The sequence below is a fragment of the Lytechinus pictus genome, chromosome 11 (assembly GCF_037042905.1).
Source record: "Lytechinus pictus isolate F3 Inbred chromosome 11, Lp3.0, whole genome shotgun sequence".
NCBI lineage: Eukaryota > Metazoa > Echinodermata > Echinoidea > Temnopleuroida > Toxopneustidae > Lytechinus > Lytechinus pictus.
Genome location: NC_087255.1, coordinates 5173452 through 5191365, shown reverse-complemented (window position 1 = coordinate 5191365; position 17914 = coordinate 5173452). Strand labels below are relative to the sequence as shown.

At 36.1% G+C, this 17914-nt stretch overlaps 1 protein-coding gene across 1 annotated transcript; it reads right to left on the bottom strand.

The window, feature by feature from the left end:
* Nucleotides 1-7405: 7405 nt before the first annotated feature.
* Nucleotides 7406-15930, bottom strand: LOC129271327 (doublesex- and mab-3-related transcription factor A2-like). The gene is made up of 3 exons (XM_064106561.1): nt 15876-15930; nt 14367-15330; nt 7406-11037 (listed from the first exon to the last, which is right to left on the bottom strand). Coding segments are annotated over exons 1-3 (1020 nt in total). The 3' UTR covers nt 7406-11036.
* Between the last annotated feature and the right edge of the window lie 1984 nt (nt 15931-17914).

Below are 17914 nucleotides of genomic sequence, written 5' to 3'. Positions count from 1 at the left end.
AGATGAAGTCAGGGGAAACACTGGAACCACTGTTTAACAGTCGAAAATATATAGGTGAGAGAAAACAACTTGAGAGAAATGGACATGTTTAGGATGAAGGTAAAACGGACTGAAAATGCAGGCAGGCAGCTGGGTGAATAGGGGATGTTTAATTCAAATGCGTTGAATATATTTTGGTTGGAGTTATAAATAAAAAAAGCGATATAAAAATTTCAATCTAAACAGATCAATTATTCAGCCGATTCCTTTCGAAATAGGTGCATTTTAACAATAATAATCCAAACTACTCTTAACCCTATATTTCTACAACTTCTTATTCGGTCGTTCACATTTCATATATTTCATTTCTTCTGGCATGTTTTACCGTCAGAGATACCATTAGACTTCCTTTTCTGACAAGCTTGATTTGGGTGAAGTTAGCAGGTCAAAAAGCGGACAGAGGTTCACCGCCTAGGGTTATAATCTTGCTATCGACTCGTCAAAACAATATAGGTTTAGAAGTCAAATGAGTTCAGCATCAGTGATAGAATATGATATTTTACACTAAATGAGACAGGTGAGAAGCATCCAGAAAATGAAATTGGAAGTAAAAGTTGAAAATGAAAAGAAACAAGAAAAAATAGATCTTAACGAGGGACGACTTCCCGGGTGTATTTTTCCCAGGTTTTTAAATGAAGATCATTTCATTTTTGTATCAATATTCGCCAAGTGCAATAAATTAATAAATTATTATTATCTTTTTCTGACAAATAATTGTATGATTTACTCTCTTGGAAAACCGAGTGAATAATTCACTCATGAGAGGAAGTGGATAAAATTAACTGGATTAAACAGACTTTTAATTGTTGTTGAGTGAATATTACTCTTGGGTGAAATTATGTTCACTCTAAACTCAATCCACATTGAGTGATCCTTGAGACCTCATTACCAAGGGAAGTGAAAAGCGATTGAAATTTCACCCCTTTTAAAAAGAGATTACGTGACAAGTATTAAACGAATCAATTGAACTATAAGGTCACTAAATAGTTGAATAGTTGAATAAGTACATTTTAAGGTGATTAGATATTACAATTAAAATCACAAAATACCTTTAGTAAGGTTGATCATTTCAAATGAAGCTTTTGAAAATGAAAAAAAAGACTCCAGGGATTTGTAGGTCAAGAAAATAGGAGTATAATAATAATACTAATAATAATAATAATAACACTTAATATAATACTAATAATAGTAATAGTCAATTTTTAATTCAGTTCAATTTATTTACCATCTTTAAAAATAAGTATACATAAAATCTTACATGAAATACATGTACATATTATTACATATATTAATAATAATAATAATAATAATAATAATAACACTTAATATAATACTAATAATAGTAATAGTCAATTTTTAATTCAGTTCAATTTATTTACCATCTTTAAAAATAAGTATACATAAAATCTTACATGAAATACATGTACATATTATTACATATATTAATAATAATAATAATAATAATAATAATAACAATAATGAGAATGCTAATAATGCTAATAACAATATCCCGTATTTACCAATGCTATCCAAAAATATTTACCCAGGTTAGACCAAGAATGGAAGTTAAAGAAATTTATCTCGAACATTGTCACCTCTCATCAGATGTCAGCAACCTATCATCACCATGCTAACATATTTAAAAGTACAAGTAACCTTGCAGGTGAAAAAACCCTTCAATCCAGCATCGACAATCTCTTTACAAAATGTTTTCAACCTTTATTCAATATTCCTTTGTTATATAGCAAAATTTATCGGAGAGTTCTCATAATATTTAGGAAAATGCTCAAAATGAAAAACAGATGCAAGAATTGTTCCAACATATTAGGGAAACTTTCGATAGCATGACCCCATTCATGAGATTATCGATAAAAATATTGATTTAGCGGGTTTAATTTGAATGTAATTTAACTTGCCCGAGGGTTTTACCTGTAGGCCTATATATTGAGTGCGCAGCCATTCGTTTGTATTTCTATGTCTGAAACACTAGACTCAAACAGGTGGATTTGAACGAGGCCTTCAGTCTCAATATGATTGTTGTATCGTCCTGTATTATCGTTTTTCAAAAGCATACACTCTTTAATAGCCAATATTTTCGTGAATATGAATGTGTCTGACCCACCCACCCACACACACCCTCACACACATACACACCCACACACACAGATCGTCAAAATTAATCAAATTATTGGTTAGAATATTAACTTTTAGTTGAATATTATTATCATTTTCGGTCGGACATCATACTAACAGTTATTTTTGCCAGTACTTTTTAAGAGTGTATATCTTTAAGAGTGCTTTTTCCCAAAGAGAATGTTTTTCATGAGGTCATAAACACAGGTCATTTTTTTTTCTATATTCCCACTGGGAAATCGAGGTATATGATTATTTATCTCAGTGAATTGTACCAAAAATCAGGGAGAATTTCCAATAATAAGTGGGGGACAATAATTTATTTCTAAATGAAATGCATTTACGTACAGATATTTTTTTTCAACACATCTTCTCTTTTATATCCTTTCAACTATTTCTCTTCTTACCGTGTTTTTCCCCGCCATCTCTAAATTTGCTCTGGGAACCTAAACAGTCGCAAGAAAAATCACTCATTCAATGAACAAGGTAATGACATAACCTTGTTCTCTGTTACTAGGACTCCCTGTGTGGGGAAATAAGGTTGGCAATTTTGGGCTTATTTTCCCTTCTTCTTGGGGACAATTGCTTGATTTTTTTTACACTGTCAGTCTCCAGTACAACTATTCATCATAACGTGGCTCCGGAGTAAATCGAATTCTTTTAATTATTTTTTTATTAAAAAGTAAAAGGTTGTGAAATGACAATTTTCTTGCAATTTTACTTTCCACCAAGTATGGGCTACACAAAAATGCTCAAAATTACAGTTTTTGAGCGCACATAATAAAAAAAGATACCAAAGTAGCTAATGAAAAATAAATCACAACTATATGGAAATAAGTATTTTTGGTAAAAAAAGTGATATTTTAAAGATATTTTTCAAGATGGTGTTGTGTACTGCATAAATGGAGATCTATATGTAGATTCCCCATAGGCATGGTTGCAGTGAACAACAAGCACTGACTATCATGACTAGAGCGGGCTGAGTGACAGAGAACAAAAATGTATCAATTTCGAAACTGGATCGCTTGATTCAATGAAGGTCGAATTAATTTGTATCTAAAGATTTTGGGACTAATTCATCTCCTATTTTTTTTCTCAGAATTTCGGATTTGGTTTTTGACGTCGACCCGGTGCAGGAGCATCGTGATTCTTATATACGCAGGGTCGGCGCAAGCATATCCCGATGCGGGGGGGGGGGGGGGGGGGGGATAACGTGACGTCACTTTTTGTCAATTTAAATAATAAGGGTATTATATAATTAAACGACAAAAAATATAAATACGATAGAATGTGTATATAAATGTATAAAACTACATGTATAAATAAAATAGAAGATAAATAGACCAGCCCTTGAAAACATAAATATTTAGAAACGAAGTAAAAGACCAAGGAGATATCACCTCTAGAGGTGATATCTCCAGGTGATATCTCCTTGATAAGACAGTGCTCGCGGGTCCCATAAGGTGCAAATACTTATACTTTTAAAACAGCAAATTATTCGAGAAGGGGGTGTTTCCCTCTTACGACCCACGCGGTGTTTCACATGATCCTGATGACTGTGACAAGAACTGTCATTTCAGGGCAAGATCGAAACTTGATGATTTTTGAGAGCAGCTGCTAGCTGCAGACCGGGCACCTGGCATCACCTCTCCCAAGACCGCCCGGTACGACAGCAGGAGAATGGAAACACTATGTAGGAGTGGTTCGATTGCTGTAGAAGATCCGACATCATACAGTCATACCTGATGCGGTGTGGTGTAGGCCCTACACCGTGTCTTGTGTCCATGATTGTGCTCTGATCCCGTCAAGGCTTAAAAATAAAAGCAAAATCCATCTTTCAAAGGTCATGTCCATCCTATCAAAGAGCTATCCTTGATGTGGTAAAGTTCTTTGTACATTTAGCTGTTCGATTGTTTAAGTATTCAGTTAAGTCAGGTATTCCGTTCACATCAGTTTGGTATGTTGTTTAGTTCAGTTTTCAATAGATATACGTTTGTTATTTTTTCATCATTTTGCATCAACCACTGTCCTACTTCTCATTTTCATCCTCAATACTTCCCTATTCAGATGCTCTCATTCTTTCCGTCTTCACATCTGGTTCTTTTCTTGAACATGTTGAACATACCTCACTGCATTATCATCCAATTCGTTCCTTCTCATTGATTATTTCAATGAATTGAGTTGTTTACATTTTAGTTACAGGGTTGTTCTATCTTCTTTTCCAGTTCATTGGTTACCTTTAGATTAATTTGCATATTTTCTGAAATGTTTCCCTAATATTTTGATGTGTACCGGGAAAGCTAAGTTTATAAATTGTTTGATAGAGACACATAAATATCAGATCCAAACTGCGTTTACTTCATTTCCCCCCGCCTTTTTATGCTTATGTTCCTATTATTGATTGTTGGTTATTGTTCTGTTACATCGTCAATATGATATAACATAAGAAAATTATGACGTAACAGATCGCTTAATTTCAGTGAACTATTATGGTCAGTACATAAATGATAAAACCGATGACGCCAGTCACTCATTTTCTTTTTGTCTTTTATCAAATGATATCTAAGATATCGAAAAGTCCTCATTTTACCGTGAAACAAGATTTGATTCCTCCTGAACGTAACAATGATGATGATGACGATAATAATAATAATAGTAATAACAATAATGATAAAAATAGATATCATTATCTCTGCAATAATTGTTTTCTTACACAATTCTTAAACAATTCTTAAACGCCAAATAAATTTTAGGTACCAACGTTTGGATACAAAGGGACAAATAAGTTGTGTATAACTTTATGCCTACTTCCAAGGTAAATTAAATAATGCTGCCGAAGGCAGTAATATTACTTAAAAGAGAACATGAGGGGATGTAAACTTTACATGTTAATTAGATCCTTAAAAGGTCCAATTTTATTTTTGAGCGAGAGAAGCGATCGAACTGAAAATTCAGCTTTTAGCTTTAGATAATAATAAAATGATAATGATAAAAATATTATCATTATATCATATTTTCCGTTTTGTACATAATCACTATTTACTTCACATTAATGCAGTTTTATTTCTCTTCCATCGCATTCTTTGAACATTCAGCTCAGTCAAGCATTACTTAAGAATTACGATTTTGTATTATCTAATTATTTTGTTTTTATATTGATTTAGTACAATTCTGTGTTAAAATGAGGAAAATTGATTATTTTGGGTTATTTTGATCATTATCATTAAAATGACTATTACTATCAATAATTCTTACAAATCATCATCATGATTATAATGTTTATTTTATTTGGTATTATCATTATCTTATCATCATTACTATCATTATTAAAGCTATAAGTTTTGATAATGATTTGTATTAATAATAATATTAGTAGTAGTAGTTGCAGTGGTGTTATAATCAATTTTTTACTATCACTATCACCATCATCATCATTTTTGTTATCATCGTTGTTGTCTTTATTATCTAGGTAAGTATCATCATTACCGTCATCATTCTCGTTATCATCATCATCTCGTCTTTTACGATGTTACTGATACCAATGGAAACCTAAATCTCTATTTCTTTTTACTTCTCTCTGTCCCAAGTTCTATATACATGCATCTCCCGTATTTAATTTATAAATACTTCCTATAATTTCAATCTCTGTCTGTCTCTCTATTATCTTCAGGTATAGTTTTTTCGCGCTCAAATTTTCCTCAGACTTGGTACGAAAAAAAAAATCATTTTGACACAACGTCCCCAGGGGTTCCCGAATTTACTACAGAAAAGGGAAATGAAGAACAGTGGGGAAATAAACTGAATAACTGAAGTTGGGAGAGAATGAATGGAGGATGAAATCAAACAGTGAAGAGGTGTGAGATGTGGGTGTATATACGTGAATGTGAGTAGATGTGGGTGGGACCGAGGTGTGTGCATGTTTGTGGGTGTGTATGATAGTGATAGTGTGTTCGCATGTGGATGTGACTGTGTGTGACATGAGATAGACGCAAAAAATATGTGTGTATACGGTGAGGTGCGGGTGCTTATGTGCGTGTGTGACTGTGTGACTGTGTGTGGGTGAGGGGGGGGGGGGGGCTAAGACATGGACCTAAAGAAACATCAGGTAAAAATCACAGAGGGTAAGATAGAAGGAAAGACAGTTGGAGAGAGAGTGGGGGGGGGGGAGAGGAAACGAAAAAGGAAAATGAGAGATGTAGAAACGGACATGAAAAAGAGTATAATTAACAAGGAAAAGTTGAGAGCAAAAAAGGAGAAGAGTGACATTGGTCGAGATGGCTGAGGTATTTAGGGGGTGGGAATCAATTTGTCTGCACAGCGAGGAGCTGTCAGTGAGAGCCAAACTTCATGTCAAGATCCGAATTAAGAGCGCTCACCGGCCGTGTTCATGACCAAAAAACGAGCTCCTCGCACACATCCGGTGTGGCCTGAAGGGGTGCTAGATCAACACATTGTCTTCATGCATCGATCATGTTCAATTAGCATTATGCGCTGCTAAAACATTTCAACCTGCCATAATTAGAAGTAGCCTTTCAAGAACACCTCAAGTCCACATTTTTTCCCCTCACAGTCTACCATCAGCCCCCTCCCCCTTTCCATAACTCGGCCTTTTTAATAGCTGGTGTGTGCTGAGATTGCCCGAAGCCAATAAATTCTTGTTAAACTGATTTTGTGGTGAACAAGTGTATAAATAGTCACATTGCATGCTCGGAAAGTGCAACCGTCAGGGAATTGTTCGGATTTTCATTGACGACTTTCATTCAATTATGAATTTGGGATTATCGTTCCTATCATTAATTTCATATACTCTTTTTCATCGTTTCCATTCATATTCGTTTGTTCGTTCGTTCATTCATGATCCGCCTACCATTCCATCCATCCTAACATCGATTCATTCATTCACTAATACATTCATTTATCCATTCACTCATTCACCATTCATCAATCCATTTATCTATCCATGGAGCTATAGCTCCATGATCCATCCATTTGTTCATTCATTCATTCATTCATACATCCATTTATCCATTCACTCATTCATCCATCCATTTGTTCATTCATTCATTCATTCATTCATACATTCGTCATCCATTTATCCATTCACTAATTCATCCACTCATCAATCCATCCATTCATTCATTCAATCCATCCCTCCTTCGCTCATGGTTTACCTACTCATCTCTTAGCTTGTAAATGAATTCATTAAAAGCAATGCAAGACAGACACTAAAATCTAATTTGTTAACAGATACTTATATTTATTACTTACATTGAATCCGTTTCTGGAGAAATACAATATTTACAAAAAAAAACATTAATTAATGTCTTAGCTATTTTTTGTCACTCTAGGCAACCTTTCTTACTGCCCTTATTTATGAACGAGACGAATACATTCAATTACAATTTTCAACAAGTTTATTCTATATTCAACAACGTAATTCTATCATTTATTTCATGCAGAGAGAGAGATACCCCTTCCGTATGAATGTATGAACGCCTGAGAAAGGGAAAAACAGTGAATCTTCAAATTTTCTGAGTATTTTAAGATAGCAAAGTTCATGATCCTCCACTACATGGTCGAGCTTAACAAAATAAATTTCCTTTTTGTGCCTTCCATGCACGATACCTTACTTAATATGAATGGATACGATTATGGCGACAATAGTCAAATATGACTGATCGTCAGTCAAAATCAACAGATGAAGAAGATATAAATCACGTACTTCTGGGTTTCGCGTATACTCACGTGACTCGATTAGTCGTAAAACCCATTAAAGTATTTGATATTAATATGCAAACAAAAAGAATAAATGAAAGAAAAATATGAACCATATTCTGGCCATTGCTGTACGTGGTATAAACTTAAACTTACACATCCGAGGCCGTTGCTAGAATTCCATTCCTAATCGTAATGAGTCAAAGCACACGACAATTTACGATTTAAAGTCAAATCAGGTCGACTCTGGTCTTAAAGCATACAGTTAACCGGCCTTACTTAAAGTTAGTATTCATATATTTACTCTGAACGAGTAAGAACACAATTCTATTTGTTTAACTTATGTACTTTAATCAAAAGGTGATCACAAACCTTTGGTGGTATTTAATTTTGCTTCTTGGCTGTTTTCTGATAGTCGTAACAAGCTCCATTTGTAAATTATTGAACAATCATTGCATTTGTGGGGAATTAACTTGAATACATAATTTACACTCAAGGTCGTTTAGATAGTGAAAATAAGATTTCTTACTTGGCTGAACCATTTTATTTTAACCAAGAAGTGCAGACATATTAAGGTGTATTTTTAAAGATTTTATTCCTCGATTGGTGTATTTTCTTTTCGCCCTCATACAAAGTTCGAAGAAGGGTGACACAGTAATTCTAGAATTTAATGGACAGTTACCAATTGTGTATCATGCGAATACTTTCATAATGTGAATCGCCACTGCATTGGCTATTTCGAATATTAAAAGATGATATTAGTTCTGCCAAAGTTGGTTGTGCTTGTATCAAGAAAAGTCACATGTTGTTTGGACATGAATAAAAGCAGGTCGGATTATTGCTAAGTAGTCCTGGGGCCCGTTGCATAAAACTTTTTACCTGAGAAAACTCAGGTTTTTTTTATCGGAGTTTTTGCCCTGTGTTAAAGTCAATGGCAGAAATCAGACTAACCTTAGTTTTCAGTTCTTACCAGAGTTTTCTCAGGTAAAAAGTTTTATGCAACAGGCTCCTGATGGTCAGGAGGGAAAAAAAATTTTCCCCAATATTCACTGGACACACTGTGGGATCTATGATCACATTTAAAGATCCTGACGCGGTTTATATATCATCATGTTAAACTTTGCTGTTATTAAATCGTGTCCTATACCACCATCGGCGACAATTGCTCCGATGGAAAATCTGCACGTTAAGCCATGCATAAATTCTACCCGTCAAAACAAAAAAAAACTCTAATCCGTATCTTTACATTATTCTGAACCGAAAACTCTATTATTAACAATCCTAACTCTATGCCCTCTTAGATATTAAGACCGGAGCAAATATCATGTCACCCTTTAAACTAGTCCCTGTTGTTGAACATTAAATAGCAGGGCCTTTATGGCGCAGTCACATTTCCCCTATGGTGGGCGTACGGCGAGTCGAAATCAACCGTTTTTAACATTTTTTTGTACCAGCCACATATAGGTGGTTTGAATAAAAATGAACAAAACGGTTGCTTTCGACTCCCCGTACGACCCCATATAGGAGGAATGTGACTGCGCCCTCACATTAGCGTGAACAACTGCGGCCAAGGAGCCTGGTCCTAAATCCGAATAACATGGGTTCGAAAGTCTACGCACGAGTACCATATGAAGTATTAATATTTAATATCAAGTGTTTTTTCTTTTATGTCTTACAAGCATTTGTTGCTCATCTGGCAACAAAGTTGAGCTATACCATGGGCGGAAATACCAGGGGGGACAGGGGGGGGGGTGCGCCCCCTACCCAAAATAGTAGGGAGGACACAATATCAAATGTCCCCCTACTATTTTTGGTCTTTTATGATGGAAAGAAATACATCATTCAAATTCTAAATAAAACATGTATTTTTGACGAGATTACCTTTTTGGGTGTTAACCCCCCCCCCCTTTTTTTTTGCTTGTCAAATTTTCCAGTCTCTGGTCCCCCTACTTTTGGGGAGAGATTTCCACCCTTAGGCTATACCAACTCAATATGGCAGCAGACTCCATACTACAAGATATTTCACGACCGTGTTGTTTGATTGAATTTATGATTGAATTTATTCTTCTTCTTTATTTCAAACAAAGTACAAAGCAGAATGAATATGAATAAGAGAAATGAAAAAAAAGTTTCTAATCGACGTGATCACTCCTGCCTAAATATGCTAAATTAATAGACGTCCTGGTTTGGATAACAAAAAGTCATTCTTAGCAACGATGAAATAAGAAAAGAAATAAACATTCTCGGTAGTATATTGCAATGATGAAATTAATATGCTTACGCATTAAGTAGCTTATAGCGATAATCATGTGGATTTCTGTACAGCATTTCAATTTTCACCAGTAGAAACAGGTCTAATTTCCTTTTTTTCTAAAAAGTTATGTCCACAGCTACAACATGAATTCCGCAGGTAAAATGAAAAAGTCAATTAGAATGCTATAGACGCAGCTTCCCCAAATTGCTGATGAACACGAGGCGCCGTAGCGTGAAAATGACATAAAACTTTTCAAACTATTTCATCAATAATCAATATATCTTTTCATTTGAAAAGAAAACATCCTTTCGGATGAACTGTCCCATGAATCAATAAAATCCTCGGTGTGTTTAAAGTGAAGATCCATCAGACGATTTGCCCCCAAAACTGGGATGCTACCTTGTTCAGAACAGATGAACACATTTCAATTAATCCCCATCTATTTCAGGTATGCTCACAACTTAGAGATATCCTTTGTTGGAAACATAGTCTGTTCTTGTCCTAAGTGATGTTCCATCATATAAAGCGCCAAGAAGCTTGGATGTTACCTTGTTAAGAAAAGTTGTGGAGATTTTTAAAATACAATTAATCCCAGTCCATATCAGGTACGCTCACAACTTGGAGACTTCCGTTGCTGGAAAACATAACCCATTCCTGTTCAAAGTGATGTTCCGTCTGATCATGGAGTCTGTGTTAATAGCTCCATGGCCTGATCATGTGCCAAGACTCTGGGACGCAATGACAACCAAGATGTTTAGAAAGATTGGACAGTTCACAGTTAATCCCAGTCCGGTATCAGGTAAGCTCACAACTTGGAGACCTTCGATGTAGGAGAACATGTTTCTTCCTGAACCTTTCGCGAATTCAGCTGACAATGGTGAATGGTGTGTGAGGTTCTGAGAGATGAAGGAAACACAAGAAACAGAAATGGAAGCTGGATTTATAACCATGGCAAAGGTACATGTGAACACAAATATATTCCAGGAGGGGTCGTTTCATGAAGCTGTTCGTAAGTTAAGCCGACTTTAAGAAAGACTGGTGAACCTTTCTTACACGCTAAACCATCGCCAATGGTGTATACCATTTACCAAAAGAAAGGAAAACCCAGTCGTTCTTAAAGTCGCTCTTATCTTACAAACATCTTTACGAAACACCCACCAGGTTCCCGTCTTACAAAGAGTTACGACTGATCCGATCAAACTCAAATGTATGGAAAACCATCAGTGTCATTTTTTTCCTACAGGACTTTTGCGCAATGTCCTTTGTAAACACAGAGAAACCCCTCTTTTTTCATGAAAGCAATGAATGTATTAATACACTCTAAAAAAAGATTGAGTAAAAATTCACCCACTATTGTGTAGAAAGTTAACATGCATGTTTGTTGGGTTATTTTACCCCCATATTGGGCAAAATGCATCTTTAAGAGATTCACCGCAACAGTGCGTAAAATTTACAACGTATTTGGTATCATTTTACCCGGCAAACATGCATGTTCCCATTGTACCCAGTATTGTGTAAACCTTTTCTAAGAGTGTACACATCATATCTAGAAAAATAGTTTAATATTTGTGCATTCAGATGATGACATTCTGGCTTTCCCTATTTGTGGTTGATCGGATCAATCGCAACTCTTTGTAAGACGTGGCACAGGGCTACATGACCGTTTCGGATCATAAGGATGCATATCACAAAGGGGATAAATAATATAAGATCACGATGTATGTTTATAATACAAGACAAACATCATGTACATTTGACCGGTGGCCCGATTCAGAAAGTTTTGTAATTAAATGTCACTTACGAACTCAAACTTTTCTTGATTTTTTAAAGATTCGAGGTTCATTTGGGATTTACGCTCTATTTTTGTGCATTGGTTCAAACGCAACCCTTTGTAACACGGGCTCCTTCGGACGACTGGTGTACTGAGGTAAAAATCGAATATTATTCACACATAAATGAGTGAGGCCAACGAATTAAAAAGAATATTCACAATCTCTTAAATGTAAATGAAAGAAACAACACCGTACACGCCATAGTTTTATTTCATTAAGAATATAATTTATCAGTTTGTTTATAGAAGTCATATGAAGGGTTAAAAGATGATGGTAAAACTATTTAAAAAAAATCCCATACTGTGTCCAGTAATGAGTAAACAAGCATTAAAAAATCACAATATCAGTATCCTTACTATTTCAACTTTTGTAAACGTGCCTCCTTGAAATATTTTGAGTGTTTTGTGGCATGTACATTAATTTTGCTTCACTTATCAAATTATGAATTTGTGTCTACTTTGTATCCTTTGTTTGTATCTGTCTCCCGACTGTTTTTAACTAGGAAAGTTTTTTTTGCAATAAACCGAAATGAATCCAAATCTATGATTGCTTCTTTCTTGACGAGCAGGGTGGGGGGGGGGGGTAGGAGGGGTGGAAAATTCATTCTACAACATCTATTCCTTTTACCTGTTTTAAGAAAATCAATTTAACAAACGATGAATTCAGATATAAATATGCACTCCGAACAGGGAAAGTACAAAGGAACGAGGGCTGACATTTTGTCGGCCTCATTAAATAATATGATAATTAAGAGGTTCAGTTTAACATTTAAATGAAGTCGATTTAAACTTACAATAGGAAGTTGGTAATATGCACCGCCACATTACTTTAACATAGGCTGAAAAGGGGCAATCATATTATAATATGTGCGTGCTTTTTCACTTGAATTACCCCCGATTTGATTATTTAAATTAGATTGTTTAAATGTCAAAGGAGATATTTCCAGAATAGGATACGCGCAGAGTTGGATAACGTTTTTCCTTCGTGAAGCATTCACGATTGTTGACGCAACTTGTGTCATTGTGGCACTGGACCTTTGTAAACAAATTAAATCTTGGGGAAACTGTTTAGCACTAAACGGTCTAAACATCCATGCTATTATCAAATAAGGCATGAATCACAGTCGATGTGACTTCTTATTCTGTTTCCATGTACCCGCCAGCTTCCAGTTTATCGAAGAAATACTTCGAGTCAATCGCACAATTTCTCGCATTTTCGAGCTACAAGCAACACTTTGATTCAAATGAGCAGACTTTTAATCAAATCACGGTTGCTTGTCCTTCGCTTTCAGAGTCATAAACCCTTCCAGTCCCCTGCCACGAATTCCTTACATTCGCTTTTTAGTGGACAAGAGACCCTTGCCGTCTGAGTAGGGTTAAAGATTTGCCAATGTGTACTAACACAAAAAGTTAAACAGTCAGAAGGTGTAGCAATTAAATCATACATTTCCTTGATTTTATGTGGAACTAATTTCCTGGAGAAAGCAAATGAACCCCACGCCGCATTTATTTGTCGCATGATGACTACTTTCACTATCAATGTACCACCCGACTACTTTTACGCCAATTTCATCTCTCTTTTATGTTCTACTCCCTCGAAAAGATTGGGCTGTAATGACTGCATTTTTGACAGGTTCAATATAGATTTTTTTAGAGGCTATTACCATGAATTGCTTCTATTTCCATCTTTCACCGTTGGGTTATACTTTCTTCTTTCGAGATTTAAAATGCCATCGGAATCGTCATTTTGCAATGTCTCACGAGAATGCAATGTACTGGAATGATATAACGGAATATAAATTTGTACAATTTGACTAATGAAATAAGCGGAGGAACGAGAAATTTTTGTTTAAACAGAAATGCCTAAAGAGTTAGAAAATGTTTTCCATGCAGAGATTCTAAACAGATTTTATTCGAAGACATTCCTCCCTAAGACTTCACAAAGTTAGGTTATTAGCGTGGTGCAAAAGTATAAAATTTTGAATATTGAAGAAAACCATGAATATGATAATAATGATGATATCATAACTTTCTGAATGATTATGAAGTAAACATTTTAGTACGGGGATATTTCAGGGATAAGTACACACAACATCCCGATCTCTTGCAAACATATTGTATAGATTTCCCCTAAGTGGAAGATTTATTCTCTGATCTTGGTCCCTATATCTCCTTCTAACATAAAATAAAGGCTCTTGTGGCGTCCCTGATTCGTCTTTCAGAAAGGAGTTACGCCCACTCTGGATAAAGTTTGTCTTTCATTTTATCCGTCTTTGAGGAAATATATTCACGTAAATTGTGAGAAGAATTCAGCGGAAAATGCATTTTCTCTTAGCACTTGTCCGGAAGTAACGGGAAGTGGATTGTGCCTTTGAGAAAACCATTGCGACTTACCATGGACTTCCGCCACCGAAAGCACCGTTGGGTCTGGTGTTGTCTTTCCTTGGTCCTCCCATGATACCGTTGAAGTGGCACTCTGCTTGCTGTTGGACACCAAACGCAGCTGGGATCATAGCCGAAGTGTAAGGGTTCCAGAACGTGATCCCCCGGGGATACGACGGGTACGCTAACCTCATGGGAGGTAACCCTGCATGGGTAACCGGTGGTTGAATCAAAGTCTTGTCGTGAGAAGCGGTGAGGGGAGAGAAAGCAGATTTAAGTCCTGCGGTACACGCAGGAGTTGTAGATAAGTATGGGCGATGGGCGATACATGGTGGCTCGGCCACAGACGGAACGGTGGTAGTCGTCGTTGGATACGTGACAGAGTCTGTGGTCAACGCTGTTGACGGCGTCGACGACGATGACGAAGAAGAAGACCCTTCGCGTTGGCAATTTAGGAGTTGTTCAATGGCCTGTACTACGTCGCCATCGCAGCCTTGGAGCATGAGTTCAAGCACGGCTCTCTTCTGCGTTGGGAACAACCGACACAGAACCTCTATCGGTGGTCGCTGGCCCTTCCCGGTGCCAAGTCCCGATTGCCCAGCGACGCTTGACGCAAGAGCTGCTGCAGCCGACGCAGTGTTCGAAGACTGCTGCTGCATTAACCCCAACCTCCTTCCATCGGTTTGCTCGAAATCGATTGAAGATCCTGTTTGGATCATGCCAAAGCCTGGTGCCCTGATGCCTTCACTCTGCTCTGCGGACTCTATCCTAGGAGAAGCCACTGGTGATAGTGACTTGGTTGGGGACATGGTGCCTGCACTGACGCTACGTGGACTCCGTGTATCTGGCGAAGATACTCGATGGTCTTGACTTGGTAGGCAGGTTGGGCTGTGAGATGGGGCAGGGTTAGCTGATGATGGACTGGCTGGAGCTCGGATGATTTCAAGGCGAGCTCTCTTCTGATCAGAATTTCCTCCTGTACGAAGACACACAAAAACAAATTCATAAATCACCAATTAAAAGAAATCCTACTCTAATTCAACTTTATGCTATATCGGGTGAAATAGGAACATAATTATGTGTTTATCTGTTTATGGACAAAGTGAAATCAAGCAGTGGGTAAAATAATCCAGTGGCGATTAAGATTTTACCAATAAAGCCAACAGAAAATCAAACGTTTTACCAAATATTCACTTCTTTATTATTTATTCATAAACAAACAACATGACCAAATCAACATGAATATCAATAGACAACTGACAGAAAATTAAGCCAACAGAAAATCAAACATTTTACCAAATATTCACTTCTCTATTATTTATTCATAAACAAACAACATGACTAAAGCAACATGAATATCAATAGACAACTGACAGAAAATTATCTACATGATAGGCCTTTAGCTGAATAAATAATGAACAAGTATGAATAAGTACAAGGTGAAGGATGTTATACTGCCGTCCAACCGGTGAAAGTGACCCCTCACCAACACAGCCCTTTGAGTTATTTCCAATGACATACCATCGGTCGTTCTGGATCTGGATTCGGCGGTATGACCATGACTGTTTCTTAGCATGCTTAATGTAGGTAGGGACCGATGTTGAATACAACTAAAGTTAAATTATTTTACTCAATTGCAATAGCTGTATTAGTTGGACTAAGAAGCAGAAGTTCAATCACACATACAGGGTCCCGTTGCAGAAAGAGTTGCAATCAATCGCAACTCTAAAAATCATGCGCAACTTGATTTTCAACCAATCAACAGCGCGCATTTGGGACTTGCGACTGATTTTTTGACTTGCGTTTTAACGCAACTCTTTCTGCAACGGACCCCAGAACATATATTGTAATAGAGGATATAGATACAAACACTGCTTAAATAAACTGATGAAAGTTATACATAGATATAGTCATGATGAAATATTTCAATTACCAAGTTTTGGTTATTATCACAACGAATAGTAATTTGCTGTATACTAGTACAATAGAAACATGACAAAAATATAACCAAGAACCCAATTTTCTTCCATTTCCTCGAAGGAGAGAGTTTGAATACACGATGAAATTTTATTGACATAAAAGTTTGAAAATAATATTCCATCACGAAATTACCACGTACCAGTGACAGGCGCGATCGTCTCTTCATTTCCGCATTGGCGTTTTTATGGTTTTAGTGTTTCTATCTTGAAATGAAATTGTAATTATGTTATACTTCGTTCGAAGATGGAATAGCCTTAAGGTTCACAATAACTTGAAACAAAGGGAGGACTTCATATAAACTGACAATATCTTATACTTGTTTTTACTTCAAACGGAACACATCCACAGGCAATTCAAAAATCTAATTTCCATCGTGTGATAATTAGGTTATTCCTTGTCATACTGCTTGTTAGCATGTTGGTTTTGGAGGGTGAATTAACGCTTCTTCGGTCTCGGTAGAAACACTGTCTTATCTTCCATGGGATATACGGTTGTTGTTGTATTTATTTTTGTTCCCTTTAAAAGAAAAATACGACTTGAGGACCATTTTAAGCTAAAATTCCCATCGCTTCTACTAGTCTTCACTGGGGCAAGCAAACAATAATTTCAAAGTGAGTTCTTCATATTTTTTCTTTTAAATCAGCGGCTTAAGTCGTATGATACTGATCATTTAACATTTCTAAAAGCACTCAAAACTGGGATATGCCTAAACCTGTTGAATTCCAATATTACAGTCAATTCCAATGAGTGCATATATATATATATATATATATATATATATATATATATATATATAAACATATATATAAACTCTTTGTGCTTTAAATATGAATATTTGTCTTTGAGCCAAGAATAATTAATGGTCTCCATAAAATTGCGATGAATTACAGTGATTAAAAACAGAGGGGTAAAATTTCCCGAAAAGATATCTCATGACTTCTCATATCATCTAAAATGAAAGAATCACATGTCTTTTCGGGCCCACTCTTTCCAATACATCATTGAAATGTTATGTATAACATTAACAGGAACCAGATTATTAAAAACATTGCTTTCAATATACAGAACATAAGAACAGAAGGAAACAGAAAATGACAAGTTTGTAAAAAGAATATATTTTTCTATTTCGAGCAATTTACAAGTCACTGTTAATTTATGAAGTCACTTAAAATCACGAGTGAGTGAGCATCTACAAATCGAGGACCTAAGAAGCGAATCATGAGATGGAGTGTGTATTTTTCACTTAATTTCGCTGTCATAGAAGACTCGTTTTTCAGTGTAACATTTGATAGTGGAAATGAAGTGTTGTTAATGACAACACGTGACAGTGAAGAAAGCGGTATGTCTCCGAAACCAAGACATCTAACATAAGGCATGTCTTTTTTTTGTGCACACACCGAATTTCTTTGTGTCAGAGCGTAAGAAATCTCTCTTACTTGTGTGGGAAGCACACAGTCGCAAGTGGAAGAGAAGAAAGCAGTGAATGTGTTCCAGTGTTTTGATGGTTATTATTCCACTTTTATGCGACATTGTTTGTTGATATCAAAATGTCGGCATCTTTTTGGGTTCTCTTCTCGGGC